General features: G+C 36.6%; 1 protein-coding gene across 1 annotated transcript in view; it reads right to left on the reverse strand.

The window, feature by feature from the left end:
• LOC100889723 overlaps nucleotides 1-20,640 on the reverse strand; it is a 32,592-nt gene extending 11,952 nt beyond the window's left edge. Inside the window, exons 1-7 of the mRNA XM_030992258.1 lie at nucleotides 20,430-20,640; nucleotides 16,959-17,106; nucleotides 16,189-16,323; nucleotides 14,817-14,957; nucleotides 10,873-10,999; nucleotides 6,589-6,762; nucleotides 763-846 (exon numbers count right to left, since the gene is read on the reverse strand). Of these exons, the coding sequence (XP_030848118.1) occupies nucleotides 763-846; nucleotides 6,589-6,762; nucleotides 10,873-10,999; nucleotides 14,817-14,957; nucleotides 16,189-16,323; nucleotides 16,959-17,106; nucleotides 20,430-20,612 (992 nt within the window). The 5' untranslated portion in view covers nucleotides 20,613-20,640. The remainder of the gene's footprint in view (nucleotides 1-762; nucleotides 847-6,588; nucleotides 6,763-10,872; nucleotides 11,000-14,816; nucleotides 14,958-16,188; nucleotides 16,324-16,958; nucleotides 17,107-20,429) is intronic.
• Between the last annotated feature and the right edge of the window lie 1,652 nt (nucleotides 20,641-22,292).

Consider the following 22,292-nt stretch of genomic DNA (forward strand, 5'->3'; position numbering starts at 1 on the left):
AAAAAAAAAAAAAAGATTAACAAGGGGGAAAAAGTGGGATTTAATACACACTAATGGGGCATAGCAAGAAAATTGCGATTGATTGCAAATTGCCAAATTTGCAACTGATATTTGCAATTGATTGCAACTCAATTTTCTTGCAACGCCCCACTAGTCTCCTAAATTTCCTAGGATTTTGTTAGGATTAAGTTTTAACAATTAAATTAAGTTAACTAGATTTAGCTTTCTTCTCCCCTCTCCCTCTATCTCTCCTACTAATGGGGCATTGCAAGAAAATTGAGTTGCAATTAATCGCAAGAATACGCTGGATTTGGGGGATTTGCAATTTCTTGCAACTTTCTTGCAACGCCACATAAGTCTCTGACATACAAAAAAGTGTTTTGGACCCCCCCCCCCCCCCTCTCCATTAGCATCTATCCCTGCATGTGAAACAATGAAAGTAACTTTCATCAAGCACAGAAACCTACCAAGCTCCTCTTATTTTTTGTCCGTCAAAAAGAATGAAAATATTCATCATGTTTATTGTTTAATATACATGTATACAAACATTTATTATAACTTGTTATTGATAACAAATTTTTATGAAACAGCTCTATATTGATTGGATAACTGGCAATGCTGTGGTGATAATAATTGCATTGCCTGCAAGAGGGCAGTATAATTAACACTGTTGTGGCTAACTTGGCTATATAAATGAAACCAAATTATGGTATTGAATTGTTTATTGGGATTTTTTTCAGCAAATTAAAAAATAATACTTACTTTGCTAAAGTCTCTGCTTCTTTCTGAAGTGTCTTTGGATCAATAGGCTGACCCTTGAGTTGTCTGATATCCGATACCATCTGTCTGAAAATACAAATATGGGAAGAAAAAAAAAGTATAAGTAAAAAAGTTCAAAGGCTCGTTCATACATAGCACAGTCAACCATGGCAGGGTGTTTGTTTTTTTTTTACAAAGCAATATCATGCTTCACATTCCTGTATCTTATAACACATGGCGGGGGGGGGGGGGGGGGGGGGGGGGGGCAGCGCTCAAAATACACAGGGGCGGTGGGCAATTCGCCCCCGTGAGCTACATAATCGCCCCCGTCAGGTTGCTCATGGGGGCGATTGCAAAATTAAAAATCGCCCCCGTGGAATTATAAAATAAGGATTATCTTTTCTGTTATAACTTTAACACAATATTGAGCTTCAATTTTCAAACCTTAAACCAATGAAATGGAACTTAGATTAGCGTGCAAGATTTCTCGTTTTATGAGTAGGCCTAGTTATTACCGATTCAGCTCGCAGTGCAGTGCTGCCGTCATCAGTGGTTATAGGCCTACTGCGCCGTTAGTAGCGGTACGTGTGCACGCTGCCGCGCCATGTCTGCTGGAGCTGGAGGCGATCGCGCAAGGGCAGAAACATGGTCATGGAGAAGTTTTTCGTTGTGAAAGCGTTAACCCGCTGAAATCTGGTGATTTCAAATGACCAGCAAATAATGAAACTCGACCAGGGACTTTTAGATTTGCACGATGAGAACGTGGACTGCAACGTGTGACCTCCTTTTAAAGGGACTATGTCCCATTTGCAGGCCAAAAAAATGAAAAAGTTAAATTCCAACTGCATTTGAAAGATAATACTAATATAGAACTTCCCTAAAAAAGGTGGGGCTTGAAAATGTCTTCAAGTGGGAAAATAACGACTATTAGTTGTCAAATCGACTTTAGGGCTATAGAGCCCAAAAGTAATAGTCTTGATTTTCAGACAATTGTACCGAATGGTCATACGTTTTATGCTACGCAAAGATTCAATCAGTTTAATCTTGGCCATCACAAGAAGTGGGTTATTGATGTAGACAAATACTCATGTACCCTTTACAACTCTTTTCATGTATGTTATTACAAAAGAAGAAAAAAAGCCAGTCAGTCACTCAATAGTGTCTGACAGTGAAGTCTAGCAAGTAAACGGTTTTCCTTGCATAATTTGAATATGAGGACAATGCTAAAGTTTAAATTTCACAGATAGGACATACATGACATATTCATAATTCCTGCAAAGTTCTACAGCATTTGAGGTTGGCTGCAAAAGGGACATAGTACCTTTAAGGCAGTGCCAGTGCTTAAAAGGACGTGACGTGTGGCTGCCAGTGCCTTAAAAGGACGTAACACGTCCACGTCTACGCAAATCTAAAAGTCCGTATTGAGAAGAAGAGGAAGACCAAGATGTCGTGGAATGATATGGTAACTTGGGCAGATCTAGGGGGGGGGGGGGGTTAGGGGGTTTAACCCCCTCCTCCCGGCCCCCTTGGGCTGCAAAGTGAAAATGTGACATTAAAGCGGGGGGGGGGGGGGGGGGGGGGGGGGGAGATGCTGGAGAGGAGGACTACTAATCTATTTGATTTTTTTCAGGGGGGGGGGGGGAGTGAAGCGCCGTTTTAGCATGACTTTCTCTTACTCTTACTTTCACCTATCTCAGATAACCCTAAGTTTTTGGTTGCTGCTTTATATGTAGTTGATAATGCATGATTAAAATAAAGAGAGAGAGAGGGAGAGAGAGAGACCACCATCATTTTGCAATGGTTCAGGGTTCGTGTAATGTACATTTGAAACCATTTCTTAGCGTCTCAACCCTAAAAAAATAGCAAAACTATTTTTAAGGAAAAGCATTATACTGAAGTAAATAAAGATTAATAGCTTTATATTGGATCATACTAATACTGATACGGGCTAAAGACAATGTGGTATTTGTATAGAGGTATTTCAAAATGACATTCTGATAATCAACATTTGTTCTGGTATCATATGTATATACGCATAATACAACTGATCTTTATGATTTCTTAACGTGACATAGCTTCTTCTCCCCCTGCAAACAAAAAAGAAAACAAGGTTATTTAATAAAAGGATCATGTGACAAATAATCATTGTGATTCAAATTGATGCAAGGATTTATTTTAATAAGCAATGCTTTTCACCAGAATCTTCTTTGTAAAAACGACTTTTACAAATCTCAGCCATGCAAATCTGCCACTGTGTTGTAAGATCACTTTCAGATTAGGAGAAGTGTATTCTATAATGAGTATTTTACATTGAATGGAACGTCACAACTCAGAAAGCATGGATGAGATTTGTAAAAGTTTTTTGTACAAAGAAGATTCGGGTGAATAGCAGTGCTTATTCAAACAAATATTCGCATCAATCTGAATCACAATCATTATTTGTCGCTTAATCCCTTTTAATGACCTTGTTTTCTTTCTCGTTTGCAAGGGGAGAAGAAGATATGTCACATGAAAGACATCATAAAGATCAGTGTTGTATGCGTATATATTATATACACAGGCCAGTAACAGCTATGTACATGTAGCTTGTAAATTTGTAAGAGGGAAAATGCTGATTGAAATGATAATGATGAAATAGCAAATATTTGAGGAGTATCGTAGGTACCAATTCAATGGATATTTGTATAAAATAGAGCCCCGTCAGTACTAAAAGAGCCCCCGTGAAAAGGCTCACGGGGGCTCTTTTTGGGGGGGAAGAGCCCCCGTGGACAAAAAATTAATTTGACTCCTGGGGGGGGGGGGGGTGTTTCATAAAGATCCAAAGTAGAACTTAACCTTAAGTTGGACTTAACAATTATGGAGAGCCATTTATAGCCTTAGAATGAAATACATTCAAAAGCAGAAATTCAAGTATTTTAGACTTTTCAGAAATTCCACATCATGAACATGAAATCTCCTTGATGGTAAATATGAATGATTTGAATCAACATTTTATGCCTTTTAAAATAACTTTTACCAAATATTTTCAAAGATGATGACAGCTTTCCATAATTGTTAAGTCCAACTTACAGATAAATTCAACCCTAAGTTTAACTTGAGATAAACAGAAAAATAAATGCAATTGTGTGAACAGACCTTTAGTGACAGCCCAAGAAAAATTATAATCCATTTTGAATGTGTGTTTGTTACACTGGATCTCAGACCATCTTCCATTGGTCAGGAAACAGTAGTATAAAAGCAGGTTTCATCAATTGAGAGTGAAATTGCTACAGTAAAAAAATATAGACAAGATTCTATACCACAGTCAAGAGAGTCATTTGTGTGATTAGGGTTTACACTACGTTTAGGGTTAGGTTTTGGTATAGTCTTGGGTCTAACTCTAGGGCTGACGTAAGGAACTGAAATAATATTAGAAGTTGATTGCAAAGCAAATATTGTTGGAGCATGTGATATCATGAGAGAGGAGAGACAGAGAGACAGAGAGAGAAAGAAACAGAGAGAGAGAGAGAGAGAGAGAGGGGGGAAGAGAGAGAGAGAGCGAGAGGGGGGAAGAGAGAGAAACAGTGAGAGGGAGGGGAGAGAGACACAGTGAGAGAGGGAGAGAGACAGAGAGGAGAATATGGAGAAAGAGAAACACATAAGACACACAACAAAGAAAGAGATAGTGTTAAAGATAGATAGAGGTAGAAATATAAAGTAAGAAACTACTATGTGTGTGTGTGTGTGTGTGTGAAAGAGAGAGAGAGAGAGACAGACAGAGGGACTTGTTTTTGTGTATATAGAGTGGGAGAGAGAAGAAATTCTGCATAAAAGAGATGAAAAGATAAATTATGTGGTGTGTGTAATCGTTTGATTAGAGAGAGAGAAAGACAGAAGGACAGAGATGGAGAGGAGAAAATGGGGAGAGGGGAGGAAAAGAGATATAGAGAAAGAGAGAAAGAGGAAAAGAGATATAGAGAAAGAGAGAAAGAGGAAGAGAGATATAGAGAAAGAGAGAAAGAGGAAGAGAGAAAGAGGAAGAGAAAAAGAGGAAGAGAGAAAGAGGAAGAGAGAAAGAGAAAGAGAGAAAGAGGAAGAGAGAAAGAGGAAGAGAGAAAGAGGAAGAGAGAAAGAGGAGAGAAAAAGAGGAAGAGAGAAAGAGGAAGAGAGAAAGAGAAAGAGAAAAAGAGGAAGAGAGAAAGAGGAAGAGAGAAAGAGGAAGAGAGAAAGAGGAAGAGAGAAAGAGAAAGAGAAAAAGATGAAGAGAGAAAGAGGAAGAGAGAAAGAGGAAGAGAGAAAGAGAAAGAGAAAAAGAGGAAGAGAGAAAGAGGAAGAGAGAAAGAGGAAGAGAGAAAGAGGAAGAGAGAAAGAGGAAGAGAAAAAGAGGAAGAGAGAAAGAGGAAGAGAGAAAGAGGAAGAGAAAAAGAGGAAGAGAGAAAGAGGAAGAGAGAAAGAGGAAGAGAGAAAGAGAAAGAGAAAAAGAGGAAGAGAGAAAGAGGAAGAGAGAAAGAGGAAGAGAGAAAGAGAAAGAGAGAAAGAGGAAGAGAGAAAGAGAAAGAGAAAAAGAGGAAGAGAGAAAGAGGAAGAGAGAAAGAGGAAGAGAAATGGAGAAAGAGAGAAAGAGGAAGAGAGAAAGAGGAAGAGAGAAAGAGGAAGAGAGAAAGAGAAAGAGAAAGAGAAAGGAGAAAATTGTGAGGGAATGATTAAGTTTAAAACAGTGTAGTGATTAAAGATAAACTCCAGTACTGGTAAAAAAAAAAAATTAATTCTCACAGAATCAAACGAAACTTACACTGAATGTTCAAGATTACAAATAAATGACATGTGCCAAACAATTTTGGAAGAAAATGTATACTGGCTGAGTAATGAGCATAGAAAGACAAGGAAACCAAGGTAGTACCATCCCCGACACGATGTGTGTTGTCCCATATATAGCTTTCTATGTGAGTGTTTGTTACTTTACAAGACTCGGTCAAATTTATTATGATTTTGATGACTCCAGAACCTTGCAGTGCACACCAATACTTACATGCTACATGATCAACTGTTTCTGATCCTTTCACACCTTTTCTTTCACAATGCAATCGCATTACCAGTACTAAAGTTTAGCTTTAACTACACTATTGATAGTTCCATGAATCTGCACATAACAAGTTGCATGCAACTCTTACAAAGTAGCAAAAACCATGTACATAGAAAGCACAACACAATGAATCAACTATCCAAAGATACAATACGTCAACAGCAATCCCTATAAATTTCTATTAATATATCCTTCTCCACCTCACACCCATTCTCTTGGCACTTGGGTTTTCTCCGTTTAATCAAATCATACCAAATTTTCTGACCGAGTGCGTGCGAATTGACACGCATTCTCGCAAGCTATTGTAACTACATGCAGGCGACTTCCCATTGAAAGGTAGCAGTATTGATCTTGGAAGCTTACAAAATGTCACGACACAACACTGGCATACGATGCAAATAGGGTGTCTGAGAAACCATTTTTAAACTGCATTCAATTGAAATAATTCAGCTTTCAATAGATGCTTAAAGAATTCCAATCACACAATTTACTTATTTTGTAAATTATTGGCTTGTATTTATATCCTGTGCCTTTGATATAAAGATGAATTCATATAATGTATATCATCTGTTTTGGAATAAAAAGGGCACTGATAATTTAAATTTCTTATTACTTTTAATGAATTGGCACTCTTTTGGCTCTAAATAAATAATATTTATAATAGAGAGAGAGGGGGGAAGAGGAAGAGATAGAGAAAGAGAAAGAGAAAGAGAAAAAGAGTGAGATAGCTAGGAAAGGAGAGAGAGAGAGGAGAGATAAAATCTTACTTGAATCCTGTAAACTCCATCTTGCCATGCCTGTTTTGGTCATAGTACCTGAAGATGTAGCGACATCGCAGCTCTGCAGGAAGGCCTCCGTGGGGTGCAGAGGGTTGCATGGCCGCAAGACCATTGATGAAGTCTTCAGGATCTAGGTAACCTTGTCTCTTTGAATCGAAAGCCCTGAATGACATGAAATGGTACACCAATTTAATCCTGATTACAATGAGTATAATTAATGACTGACATAAACCCTTTTAAAACATGACAGAGTATCATAAACTGCCTTTAAAAAGACAAGTGCTGAGGGTTACAGGGTCATAGGACAGTTGATGAAGTATTCAGGATCTAGGTAACCTTGTCTCTTTGAATCAAAAGCCCTGAAGACCAAGAAATGGTACACCAAATCAACCCTGATTATAAATAATAATTAATTTATAGACCTGTTATAAGCTACATTTGGACATGACATAGTACTTAATAGAATAATAGAATGTCACTTAAAGATGCTTCTGGAACGCAAAAGGCTTTATGTAGTTGTTGATATAATTATGTGAATTGACTTCCCATTTTGCATACCGGTATCTGAATGAAAATTTGGGTACATTTTTAGAGTAATCAAGATAGTACATCATTTACCGGTTCAATTCAATTCAATCCCCATGACAGTGATTACATTGCAGCCTACAACAAGACACTATGAAAATTAGGTTTGAGCTTTTTTCAACTTTCAACGTAAATTAATATTTCATGACAAGTCAATGTGCCATTTAAATGTACATGTTTTTTCTTCCTGCATATTTAATACAAGTATTATAATAAAAAGGTACCTTTTGTTCAAGTAAAAAAAAAAACACTTTCACGGTTCACCATCATAACTTTCAGAGAGTGACAGAGATTAATGCAGCATCTTTCTCATCATAAAGGGGAGGAAGCGATTTGTCTTGTCAAAATATTGCAAGGACATTACACATCCCGACTGCATGCATAATAAAGGGCAATTCTGTCATGTCACATTTATCAACTTCTTCCATCCATTAAGAAATGAGAATAGAAAATACTCTCTTGCTCCCCTCTCCTACCCCCTCCCCCCTGAATTGGCAGTGTCATTGTGATGAGGTGCAAGGCAAATTTACCATTTGTTTCAAACACAAAATGACTAAAAAAACTTTCAAATTGTATGACACAGGAGTGTTTTTACTTTTATAGAACCTTCAATAATATGCTACCCACAATATATTTTGACTAGTGCCCCAATGGAGAAGGCAAATTTATTTCTCTAGTCTATACACACAAAGGGGGAAAAGTTGTCCTTGAATATAACAATCTAGGGATCAAATTGGCAATTTGCGTTTGCATAGACAGTTTCTCTATTTCAAACAGTCATAATTAATTTTTCATTATGTTTCTCTTATTTATCTGCATGCTTTCATACAGATGAAATTTTTACAAAGGTTAGATTGCCTTTTAGGGCCATTCTAACCAAAACAGGCTAAGAAATGAAAAAAAAAGAATAATTTTGACGGAGATTCCGAACATGACAATGATTTTTCTTAGGAATCATCAATAATTCTGGAATCTAGCTTTAAAAATGATGACTCAGAGCGCTCAGGAAAAAGCCCAGTTTAGGTGATGACACATTTGAGGTCACTGCAGGCGCCTCTCCGATGAAAAGGAGGGTAATTTAGGCATTAAAATGACTTTTAAAAGGCAAACTATGATATTAAATGAAGAAAAAAAAGACATCTATCCGAAAAAATAATATGCACTTGATAATCCCAGCACTAAAAGCTAAAAATTAGGTCAGTATGAGCAGGTGGTCTTTCTATACAGGTTGTTACTAAAGAAGGTTTCACTGTTTGTGTATTGAACCATTGATTTTTTTTACAAGTAATGTAATAACTCTGCTTTAGCAACCAAGACCGCAATAACTGTTTCCCATGTAAAAAAAATTTATTGAAAGATTGCTAAAGAAACCTATACATTTAGAGACCCCCTGCCTACAAAGACCACTCTCTTTGTCTCCCTTGAGCAGTCATTAGGTTTTCACTGTGTACGTTTCATATGAAATGAGAAAACAGTTAGAACCTTTACTCAAAACCATTTGTTGCATTACAATATCCACATCACTTTTCTAGTGAAAATAGTCAGACAGTATTAAAGCAAAGGTGACTGAGGAGGGAAAAATATCATATTTTCCCTTCAGAATCCAAGTCATGATACAACACGTTGCCATGGTTTCCGTATTTGCACTTTCACTCAATGCTCCCTCCTCTTTAGATGAAAACTGAAGTGTATTCACCGAGATGGTTTCATCTGCTGTGTGATAACTCTTGGCTTGAAGTGTACGCACGTACATATGCATGTTTATTCAAGCATTATCTCAGCACTCCTTTTATTGGAAAGGGCATTATGTGAATGTACGAATACAGCCAATGCAACAAATTTCTTTTCTCATAGTATTTTTCAATTCCCACATTCCTCCTCGATTATGATATGCATGCATGCTTTAAGACTGGTCTCTATTTTATGTCTGGGTTTCTTTATTACATACCTTTAACTGGTTTCCATGGTGATTCATTTTATGTCCACATGAATGCATGTGTGCCTTTGTACTCACTGAAAGCTTTTCTCATCAAAATATTTTTTAATGAACACTCAAAAATTGATAATGAAACATTCAAGTTTTGTCTACTTTCTAATACAACCCCGGGGGCATTCATTTTTTCACTTTATAACCTACATGTATAATTATGTATCGTGATTTGATCAAGACATATATATATATAAGTAATGTTAATTTACAACGTTTTTCTCTTTTCATCATTTCTCTCTTTTACCCACTTTTTTTCATTATTTGCATTAAATAATACAACAAATTTATAATACAAAAAATTTAACTGGGAACCTTCATATCTTTTATGGTTTAGAGATCACTATCCCTATCAGTCTTTGTGGGCTAACCTACTCCGTCATTGTTGCAATAAGCCTGTAAATTATTCATTCTCAAATTTCTGGTTTACTCAAAACAAATGGCTATTTTATGTTGTCAATGAAACTTGTAAATCTCATGTAGATACACACAATACCTGTTCAGATGTCAGTATCTTTTAATGTGTTATCAATGTATTTTTAAGCCGTGTCCTTTTTACTCTGTAAATTGAACAACTCTAGCTGTTTAGCTGCATGTTCAATGATTTGCTTTATCTCAATAAACCAAACCAATACAATACTCTATTTTCAATATCTAACAAGCAGTTTCTACATTTACGTCAGAAGGAGATACATTTTGAGTGACATGTTTTTAGAAAATGCACTGGACTGGAAGGAAATCTATGTAGCTAATATGTAGCAAACGTATTCACAAGCAGGGGAACAGACAATATAAGCACATTTTCAAAAAAATACTCTACATGTAATTAAAGGATACCTCACCCTAAAGAATAGGTATCGGTATATGCTGAAAGATGACATTAATTCATTCCTGCATAATGATGTACAATATTCCAGGGAATAATTTTCCTCAAATTTTTTTATTAGCAATTTCAGCCGATGGATAAATATTTCAAATGAAATTCTGTACATTTCTATGGAAGAAAACTGCTATACAAAAGATATTTTGTATAGCAGTCATGCAAAAATGCATAGCAAATTGCGATGCGATACCAGGAAAATTATTCCCTGTATTCCTTACAAAAAATGTACAAGGGACATATAATATATTCTTGGCCTTTTCCCATGACATGGCCAAAGCCATTTTCATGATAATGGGAAGGAAGCATCCATAAATTTGAATACATTTACTCAACAAACGGCTACGAATAGTATATGTCACGTCATCGAGGAAATGGTGATTAATGCCTGACAAACTATACATTATGCTAGAGATATTTTTCTTTATACCTCTCGCATACACTTTGCTGGGAAATCTTGTAGATTAATGGGTAAGAATACAACAAACCTTTCAGAATAATTGAAATTATTCCTTGCGGTGAGGTGTCCTTTAATTATAGATGTGGCAGATTGAGTTTTGAATGTGCCCCTTGCCTCCCCCCCCCCCCCCCCTCTCCCCATCAGATCCATTAATCTACATTTGCCACACTTGACCAAGGTGAGGTAAATAGGTACCGGTAGGATCCCTTGAAATGCACTGTGCTCTGATAACGGCTGCCGGAGCTAAAGCGAGGGTAATAATTTCCAAAGCTCTTTGGAAGTGCATATAATGTATTATGCGCTATACAAGAACTGCATATTATCATTATCATTGGAAGCTCAACAATACATTACTCTTACCTGAATAGATTTGGACCAGAGACTGGTGGGAGTCCCTTCTCACACATATACTCTGTAAAGACTGCTTGGCTCATAGACTGACAAGGGGAACACCGCTCACAGTACACAGCTAGGAGGTAGCTCTGTTCTACAACATATGATTGAGTAGGAAGGAGATGTAAAATTAATGATGATTTCTAGAGTTATTAATCATATAACTTTTACCAGAAACATCATCATAAGAAGCCACTTCATAGAGATACAATCTGCAGATATTAACACTTCGATTACCCGCTTGCCTCTCTGCACTATCGCTCATTTGCCACATATGCAATTCTGCATAAAACAGTGGGCATCTATTGACGGAAGGATCGCTTTGTCTGACACAAAGGCTTCAAATGCAAGATTACCGATACCCATTTCTGGTCTAGATTAGTTCCATGAGAACCCTTTTAAGACAAGTATAGATTAGTCTTGAACTGGGAACAGTTAAATGTTGAAGCCTTTCGTCACATCTCCCTGGCATATCTGTTCCATGATAAAAACGAAGTCAAACAGGGAGATTAATTTTGTGGCATTATCATCATTATCATGATAATTATTTATTAAAGTCAGCATTTACCGTCTTAGGAGGAGTTTTGCGCCATGATGAAACTCCCTCCCTTCACTAAATTCTTCTTGTCTCGAGCATCCTCCTCATTTAGACCAACCTCACTGCTTTCTTTCTTTCGCCATATCTTCAATGAAATATTTGGTTTTCCTTATCCTCTTTAAATGCCATCCACTTCCAGATCCCAAGCTCTTTTCACAGGTCCATCATCTTCCCTTCTCAACACATGACCCATCCATCTCAATCCACTTTTTACCACTTCAACCCCAGTTTGGCAGACATCCGCAGACCCATCCTTTCCATGGGCTCACTTTTGTTCTTTCTATCGGACAATTTCACACCACATATCTTCTGTACCGTGGCTCTTTCTGGTCTCCTCATGATATGTTTTTCTACTGTCTTAACATTCCATGTTCCTGAGCCATATACCATCGGAATTCTACCACAATAAATAACACAGGAAAACATACAGATAAAGAGTTAAGGCACATACAACATGTCCTCATGAATATTATATGTCATTATTTAATGATACATGGGTGGAAGTAAAATAGTAAACAAGCCTATATTCATGAAGCATTTTTATCAGTTTTGATTTTTGTTTCTCTTCTAAAATGGACCAAGTGGTACTTTTCAATTTTCAAAAGATGTGTGGATATTTTTGGTCCAATGCTTGAACCGGTCTTTTGGGGACTGATAGCCTTTCAGTCAATTTCTTTTAAAAGGGATACCACTCTTTTTTGGTTCCTACTGCTTCTTTTCTTTCTCTTTGTATGTGAGCAGTTCCCATTAGAATTAGGCCAGAGAGGAGACAAGAGTGACATAAAGACACAGAATATAAAAAAGAATAGGCAAGCACATCATATTAGTCATTTTGCAAATAATTCTATAAAAATGTCCCTGCCCTCCCCCCTTCTTCTATCCCTTTGCAGAAGAGACTATAATTCTATGTAGTCAGGTCTCATATCTCTCTCTCTCTCTCTCTCTCTCTCTCTCAGTCTCCCTCTCTCTCTCCCTATCTCTCTCTCTATCTCTCTCTCTCTATCTCTCTCTATCTCGCTCTCTCCCTATCTCTCTATCTCTCTCTCTCTCACTCTCCCTCCCTATCTCCCTATCTCTCTCTCTCTCTCTCTCTCTCTCTCCCTATCTCTCTCTCTCTCTCTCTCTCTCTCTCTCAGTCTATATGTCTATCTGTCTATCTCTCTCTGTTTCCAAATTTCTTTCTCTCTTTCTATTAGTTCACTTTCTCTTACTGGGCAGAGGTATTACATTTTCATTAATCCATTCTGGATTTCAAGGAGAAATTATACAAGCTCAGTCCAAACATAATAATGTCTGAAGAACAACATTAAAATTTAGACAGCTGAAACCAAATCTAACACAGGAAGCTAATCAATTGTGAAATCTATCAACTATGAAGAAAATTCACGATGAAAATTGTAAATTGTTGACATTGATCACCATAACAACATAACAAACAGACCTCGTGTGAAACCTAATATTCAAACACGACGATAATGCATTGTTCACACACACAAAAGCTGCATTCACACCGCAAGCACAAATCGTTCATTTTTCTCACATTCTGGCGTTTCATCAGTATTTGCTAAGCATGCAACTACAGGCAAAGACATCGAAACAAATGAAATCGTAAAATCCACCCCTGAAGTATGATTTTTTTTAAATGATGTATGTGTAATAAACATCTCATGTCTGTATCTCACAAAGTTCAATGAATACGTAAGATCTATTGTTGTACATGGCTGCTATTCATTTAACACGTTATACAACAACCCCCAAAATGCAGATATAGACAAGCCTTGAGAGTATTCACTAAAGAGAAATGTAAATATTGTTTGATGTCATTTTATTTTTTTGTGCCGATGGATTTCAAGGCAGTTCATAGCCTCACGTGTGAATGAGTATTAATAGCGTTTCAATCCAGGAGCAGTTATTGACACATGTACACAGTAGTGGGTAATTAACTTTGGAGCGGGTAATTAACTTTGGAGCAGTCAATTAAAGGGCATTGGTGCAACACAGCGCTATTAACCCACAAGTGTGTTTTTTCAAGAAAAACACACATAACAAAAGTTAGGATTGAATTGAACAGAATTTAATAGAATCAAACTGAATGACATTGAATTGAATTGAATTGACTGGAATCGACTTGAATTGAACTTGAATGTAATCACTGTTAAAAGGGAAGTCCACCCTGATATTAAGTAGGTTTCAATAGAAGCATCAAAATTAGAGGAATAGGTCAGTGAAAGTTTGAGCAAATTCGATCAAAAATAAGAAAGTTATGGATTTGCGAAACACAAAATTGGCAACTTTGTGACGTATCTTGCGAGGTTAACTCCAATTTCCTCTGTACTAAAAAATATCAGAAATTAACATTTCCCTAATGTTATGAACCAGAGCAAAATAACACTGAGTTCCTATAGGAAATCTTTTTTTGGATGGTTATATCTCAGCCAGTACTTAACATATTAAATTGTTTTTCGACACTTGGACATTATTTTCGATGCTCTTTCGGAAAATGAAGAAAAAAACTGAGAAATTTCAACAAAAAAAATTGATTTTTTGATGACGTCACACTTCACCACTCTATAATGGATTCATTTTCATGAAAGAGAAGGACAGTGGCTTAATGCTTTATTGCACCGACCCTCTACAATATTAAATTAGCTTTGGGGCAATCTACAGGCTTGTCTAGACAGTAGACACCAAAAGTAAAGTGTTTTCTAATTTCTATTCTAATTTTCAAAGAGGGACTGCATCTGTTTAACTTACTAAAATACATGTACTGTATCATATTTAATTTACAACTTGTTCAATGGTGCATACATTTTGTGTAAGTTCAGTAGACAAAATTTTCAATTAATTACTGTGAATTGTTATCGTGTACACAATTCTGTTTCACATGGTAATATTTAGACAGTCCAAATATGAACAAAAAAGCAAATACATACTTTCCCCAATAGACTGTAGTGTTATAAAAACAAATTTTGAAATTTTGATTTCCTATCATAAATATCTTGATAATCAGACAGGCGATCGGCTCGTAAAAGTCATGGGGTTCTTGACTGACTTAAAAGTTTATAATTATCATTGTGCATGAGCTAAATCCAGGATTTTGTTTCAGAATTTGATACAAAGTTACCCAATCCCTTAAAAAAATATCTTGAAATTGAAAGTTAGCTTTATAACACTACCGGCATTAAAGTAAATGACCATTTCGGGGGTTGGTTCGTTAATTTTTTTTTTTTTTTTGTATGTTTTTTTTTCTTTCTTATTTAACAGTGCTGGATATTATTGAAAGCTGATCAACATGAGACTGGTAAACACTCACCTTCTGGGCCAAACTTGACAGCTTCTAACATCTGCTTGAATGCAGACATTGTCCCTGAATGATGGTGAGTACCACTCTCTTTATCATTAGAGAGTTGAAGTAAGCTCCTTTCCTTGAGTAATGACAGTGGATATTCCATTCCTGAAACAAAAACAAAATTAAAGAAATGTTACAAAAAATTGCTCTTTAAAATAAAAATCATTCTCATTCAAGGCTGGTCCATGAAATGGCTTCAATTACATGTATATTCAAACACTGTACTATATTACTGTAATTTATTACATAAAGATCTTAATTGAAGTTCTTTAAACAGTGGTAGAAAGTAGGCAAGACAAGGGCATATGCCTCTCCCCCCCCCCCCCCCCCCTCCATTTTTTGGCAGTCCATGTGGCATATCGTGAGAACATAACAAAATCAAGTCCCTCTAATTATTTCCTTTGCCCCCCCCCCCCCCCCCCCAATTTTTTGTAGACCCCTAAATGCACCTGAAAATGAGAAGACATTTTTTATATCATATCTGCAAAAGACATTATTCTTACATGTGAATGTGATAGATAAATAGGGTATTTTGCATTAAAAGACACACTTATATGTACATGAATCAATAATATGCTTTAACGGTAGACTCGTGAATATACATGTATGTATTACAATTTTAGGCATACCTTTATCACACTATTGTAAATAATGTAAATAGTCTATGGCTTTTGTGTACACATGTATGGAACTTATATAACCACTAATAAAACTGGCTTTTGAAATGAAATAACTTATAAAAGCTTAATCAAGACTCTTCTTTAACTTTTTCACTATAGATAGTTCTGGGGCGTGTTTCACAAAGATCCTAAGTTGAACTTATCTCTAAGTTGAACTTATCTCTAAGTTGGACTTAAAAATTATGGAAAGCCATTAGCATCTTTGAAAATATTTTGTAAAAGTTATTTTGAAAGGCATTAATTGTTTATTCAAATCATTCATATTTTCTATCATCACGGAGATTTCATGTTCTGGATGTGGAATTTATAAAAAGTCTAAAATACTTGAATTTCTGCTTTTGAATATTAAGACTCCAATGGCTGTCCATAATTTTTAAGTCCAACTTAGAGTTAAGTTCTACTTAGGATCTTTGTGAAACACCCCCCTGATCTGACATTCTTAGGGTCTCTACATGTATGCATACATAATTACATTATGCCCCTGTTTGAATTTCACAAATTTTGGAGGGGGAGGGTCCAAACAAAAGTTGGGGGCCTTGTGCACCAGGCCCCTGTTTTTGTCAAGCCCTGGCATAGTGTAGTAGATTCTTTCAGACACTCCACAATGAATATCATTTGCATCACAGTTTTACATCCTATCTGAGGGACCTTCTCACCTTTCTCTATGACCTCCATGAGTTCCAAAGGTTCCCTTCCCCGGAGGTCACCGTTCAATACGAGGCTTTTCACTTCCTCTAAGGTCGCCCACTTCTGTGCACACTTTGCATCATTGGTGGGGGATAGTGGGACAGCTGTAATAACAACAATTAATAGTCAACATAATTAATAATGAAAATAATAATAATAACAATACTACTACTACTAATAATAATAATGATCATAATAATCATAATTACAATAATGATCATAATAACAACAGTTGGCCTCTGCATTTATCTTGATTATTTTTTTACTTACCTCGATACTTTCAAGCTTTCAACTATGCATTTTCTATTTGTGTGTATTTAAGTTGTCATTCTTTATGTAAATCAATTATATTACATACCGGTACTATTATTGTTATTTGAATGTTTTTATATTTGATTGTAAAATAATCTGGCTATAAAAAAAATAAAAAAACAGCAGCAACAACAACAACAACAAAAATAGTAATAACAATGATGATAATAATGGTGATGACAATAGATTAATTCATATATAGCATAGCCAATCCTACTCTACTGCATTTCCAAGATTTAACTAACAATTCATTTGCTTAAAATCCTTGCAAAATCTGGCCATAATGGAGAAAAAAACTTTATTTGCACATGGAAACAAAGTCAATGTTTTCTTCAAGTTTTATTTCAATGAGTTTTCTATTTTCAGAACTCATGGTTGACTTGAATAGGGGGGGGGTATGCTAGAACTGAATATAGAGTATTCGTACCTTGTACATCATCTGTGTTTTCAACTGAAGCAAGAAGACTGATAACAAAGATCCTCTTCTTTCTGAGTTCCCTCTGAAAGTCTGGTTTATTCACAACCGAGAAGGTGACCTTCAACACACTTTCCAATGTTGCCTGCACCGGTAGGTCCTTAACGAGATGGGGAAGATTCAGAAAATGGACATTGAAAACTTTGTTGATGAAATGCCTCAACAAAGGATACTATGATACAAGCATTTTGCTTTTCGGTGTTCCGAACCATAATTTTATTTACTGTTTTAAATTGATATGCTATTATTGTTTTCAGTTGATGTTGTTTTATAGTTAAATAAATAAATACAATTACAAGTACAACAATTTATTGAAACTATAAATACATGAACATGTATTTCAAGAGTTTTTTCATTGAGAAACGTGCAATACGATCGCAGCATTGCTCATTTACATGTACATGTATACCTTAGAGGTAAAGTTGCGTTTAATACTCTTTGTGCATGCTCAAGTAAGTCATCTAAACTCAGAGTCCCTCAGACTTCATTTGCAAGCAAGAACCAATCTTACAATGACCCCCATTTATCAAAATAAAAACAAGGATAGTGGAGCTTCATTGGATCATAAATCAAACGATGCATGTCTTGTTGAGGCTGTGAGCACTAACGTGTTTAGCCTGCAATGCTTTGTATGATAGTTGCATGCCGGCTCTACTCGAGTGGAGATACATGTAGATGGTATAATGGACTCATTATCATGAATCATCGCTGCTTAAAACCTTTCCCAATTTGATTACAATGTTTACTCTGCATGTTTCTGAATAGACTCAGAAGATAATAATTATTACACAGTAGGCCAAATTAAAAAAAAATAAAAATCTCTAAGTTCTTGTCTCCAAATGCATCTGTTTCAGCTGAGACATGCTAAGGATTTCTTTTTTCTTCTTTCTCTTTGTGACAAAACAATAAAATGATGTAAATCCTTAAGATTTCCACTACCACAGTACCAGCATTCAGCAATCTCTCAAAGATCATAATGAACTATATCGAAGTCATCCGTGTGCGGGCAAGCACTGAATCCAATGACCGGGGTCATAGTATATTTGTAAAGCGCTTAGAGACATTTGTATTAAGCGCTATATAAAAATTAAATATTATTTGTTATTATCCGGAGAATACATGTATCCATGCATGCTCTCTAAAATATCCTTTTTTTTCCAGGTGTTGAATCTCACGCACTATGTTTACATCAACTGGACTTGTTGAATACAAAAAAGCCAGCATCCTCCATTTATTTTGGTTTGGACAGGAAACTATTTTTACTTTGACCTATTTATAGCTCACTCATTAAAGGCATAGTGTAAGCTATAGTTTGTGTTTAAAGTGGGACTGCACTACTCGTAGCTACTTGCACCCTCTATATACAGGTACATGTAGCAAACAATGCCTAAGCGGTACCCATTGGTTGCCCATGATTCCCTTTTTCTTATGTTAAATGAGAGCTGATTTGATGAGATAACCACCTGTCAATGACCATGCAGGGAGGTCTAATCCCTCCTGGCAAACTAGTGCAAAGGGGCTTTAATGAAACAAAATTTCAGACACCATCTATGATTCTCAAATTTACACTGTGCAAAACTCATTAGAACTCACTCAAAGTCGGCAATTTAGTGACAATTGATGACACCTACTGTAAATAGCAGCAAAATACAATCATTGAATTCAATTGCCAATGTTAAAACAAATTCTAATTGGAAATCTATTGTTGGTCCTGGCGAAGTCCCGCTTCTTATTCATTGTACATTTCTCTTCTTTTCTCTCATTCGTTTTACACATGAGATGTGCAGGATGTGTGTGAAAAATTGTATGATTTAGCGCTAATTCGGGTACGAGGTCAATACTGTTCACCGTTGTACGAGTAATTAAATAGGGCCTCATAAAAATTTAAATGGTAATATGAATGAAAACATTTGAATTTAATATATATCATAATTCATATTACTGTCTCTCAACATTTACATCACACACAATGGGCTCAGAATAAAAATAAGACAAAAACTTTTAAAAGCCAATTAGGGAAACAAATGACAAAAGTTTGTTTAAACAAATAATAAATTGGGTAGCGCGCCCAGTATTTGGTCAGACAGCCGTTTCAACAGCTGTAATTTAAAAAATAATTTAAGAGCCACGAAACTTGCACAAATCAGGCAGCTGAACAACTTTTCTTAACTCTCAAAATTAAATCAGATTTAGAGCCCCGGAAAGATCTCCAACTTAGCTCGAAATTGGTCAGTGTCGCACAACTTTCTGCACTTCCGCGTTCTCTTAGCACATGCGCTAACATGCATAGCCATATGTAGAAGTCTATTGCGAAACAACTACGTGTGCTGTCGCAATGAATTTAGTATGTGTGTGAAGAGAATCCCTTCCGTGTTCACCACATCGCAGTGAATTTGCAAATGACGCACTTGCCAATGTGCGAGAGGTACAGTATTTATACGATACCCTTGCCATGCGGTATCGCTCGGCCAGTATTCGGTCAACGTATTGACATTCAGTGCTTTATCAAGCAATTGTGTAAAAATAGTTGCAAATACGCTTCCCTCCTTGGCAACGTAGATACCATGCACAAAATCGCGTGACCGAATTCTAATCGGCGCGACCGAATTCTGGGCAGAAAAATGCCCCGTCTTCTTTCGGAAGTATTTTGCTTAGGCCTATATCATTATTATATATTTTAAGTGACTATAAAATCCTGTTAGAGGAATAAATTTCTTTTCTTTTGATGGGTAGATTGCCAAATTAAAGAGGTAAAAATTCAAAATATTAGTGATTTCCCCTTAGGCCATGTAAAATTGATTACATGTTGATCGTCCAGATTTTTTGAAAAAGAGGAGGAGGGTGTACCATGTTATTTGATATTTGATATTCCAAAATGGCCGCTCAAAATGGCCGCTCGGTACATTTTCCCTGACAGTCGAGGCTATTTTTTTTCAAGATGGCCGCCGACAATTTTTTTTTTTTAAATCAGAAATAGAGCCATTTTAGCAGTGTTTTTCATGTTTTTTTTCTTTCAAAAAAAAATTCAAAAAAAAAAAAATTCAAAAAAAAAAAAAATTCAAAAAAAAAAAAAAAAAAACAAATAACAAAAAATAGGAGGCGGCCCCCAAAAAGGAAGCGGGCGGGGACGATCAACATGAAATCAATTTTACATGGCCTTAAGTGACTGAATACTGGGCACTCTACCCTTGATGGTAATCAATCCATGACATGATAGGAGTAAGGAGCCTTCCATTACTCATACAAAGGCTGACTTCCCCTATTGTTTAAAGAAAATAAGATGTAGTCTATTTATATAACAGCTAGTTATAATGGTATTGAGTAGATCTATGTGTACATCTTTATTACAGCGGGAGAAGAAGAAAACATCAATCGAATCTTCCCACACACAAAATGCAGTGACTGGGACTGAGTAAATCTTACCTGTAATAAGGCACCTGCCGTTTTGACGAAACTCGCCGAATCTACAGCCAATTTCTCATGAGGCAACCACCACTCACATTTCTCTTGCTCATCTCTGACGAGAAGACATTTCTTCTGATGTCGGTTAAAGACAATGACGGTGACCCAACACTCATCTTCCAGTTCGTCTTCCTGTGCCATCATCGCAGTTTCGGAGGCAGGGCTATCACAAAAATAGGGAGTCGGGCTAACTCGGCCCACGGGACTACTCGGCCCAGCTGGAAAAACTGGGCCGAGATGTCCCGACTTGATTACTCGATCGAGAGATACCAATGTGTATATGTTTGTGCTCTTTGTGACTTAATAATGCCATTTCCAACCTAAATCTTTAATGGAATTGTGTTAAATGATACCAATGAAGACAATCTATAACTTATCTTTAGGTAAAATGACAAAAAAATGACATTTCGGACAATTTACTCACAGCTCGCAATCCGCATTGCCGCACGTACATTAAATGTGCGTTGTATCTACTCGGACCACTGAAATTCGAGCAGTGTTTTTGTCGGTAAATCACTGCAAAAATATCATTTTTATCTCGTATGAAGGTCTATTTTTTATTCCTGACACAGATTTCATTATTGAGAAGTCGAATATAGTACATTTTAGACGAGATGGTTGATGTTTGTTCACATTCTTTAGTCCTGGCCGTAAATTAGCAGACTACTGCCTAGTGCTACCGCAGCAGCTCAGCTCAGTGTGTGTGCAGCTAGCCGTACAGCGCCGCCGGCCGGGTCGGCGGGGGAATTCACTGACTCGTGCCGGGCTGCTGCACTGCATTGCATGATTGTACTGCCCAATTTGATCGAGTGATGTGTGAGTATAACTAATCAAACTAGATCTCTATCTACTGTATTATCATTATTCATTCCGAGTAGAATATCCAATTTGATTTAGTGAGTAAACTAGACCTATATCTACTGTAGCTACATCATTATCATATTCTAGTCATTCAGAGTAGAATATCCGATTAATGAAGGAATGGAATTTTTCTTTTTTCATAATCAGATAATCATATTTTTATACTCCTAAAAGTTAAAGACTTGATAAATAGCTAGATCTCTCGTAAGGGCCTAGCCTAGTACTGTAAGAGAAGTGAGCTGAAGAATCGCCTTCTTTTTTTTTATTTTGGAGGGGCAGGCGCGTAGCCAGGGAGGGGGGAGCAGTGGGGGTGGTCGCCCCCCTCCCCCCCCAAAAAAAAAAGAAAGAAAAAAGAAAAAGGAAGAGGACGTAGGAAAAAAAAGGATTAAGAGTCGAGAACGGTACAATGAATCATCTTCTTTCTCTAATTATTTAATGAAACATCAAAGCTTCCGCGCGGGAAGGGGGGGGGGCGGAACTGAATTCAGATAAGGATAAAGAGTCGAGAACGGTACAACGAATCGGGGTCCAGACAACTCGCCACAAAGACAACCCGCCCCAGGACAACCCGCCACAATACCCTGGACATCCCGCCACAATACCCTGGACAACCCGCCGCAATACCCTGGACAACCCGCCACAATACCCTGGACAACTCGTCACAGCCTTTTCGGACAACTCGCCACACTTTTTCCCATCATGATTTCTAGATCTAAAATGAAATGAAATTGTAATTTTTCATGATTTTCGTGCTTTTATAAACACAGTCATTACAAAGAATAAAGTTGATTTCCCTTGTAACAATAATATATATTGAAATGAAATTATAATTTTTCATGATTTTCGTGCTTTTAAAAACACAGGCATTACAAAGAATAAAGTTGATTTCCCTTGTAACAATAATATACTTTTGATCTAGAGGTCTATAACAGCTGCATTTTTCTGGTGAGAGGGATGGAGATG

Source organism: Strongylocentrotus purpuratus, unplaced genomic scaffold, assembly GCF_000002235.5.
Source record: "Strongylocentrotus purpuratus isolate Spur 01 unplaced genomic scaffold, Spur_5.0 spur5_scaffold_2, whole genome shotgun sequence".
Lineage (NCBI taxonomy): Eukaryota > Metazoa > Echinodermata > Echinoidea > Camarodonta > Strongylocentrotidae > Strongylocentrotus > Strongylocentrotus purpuratus.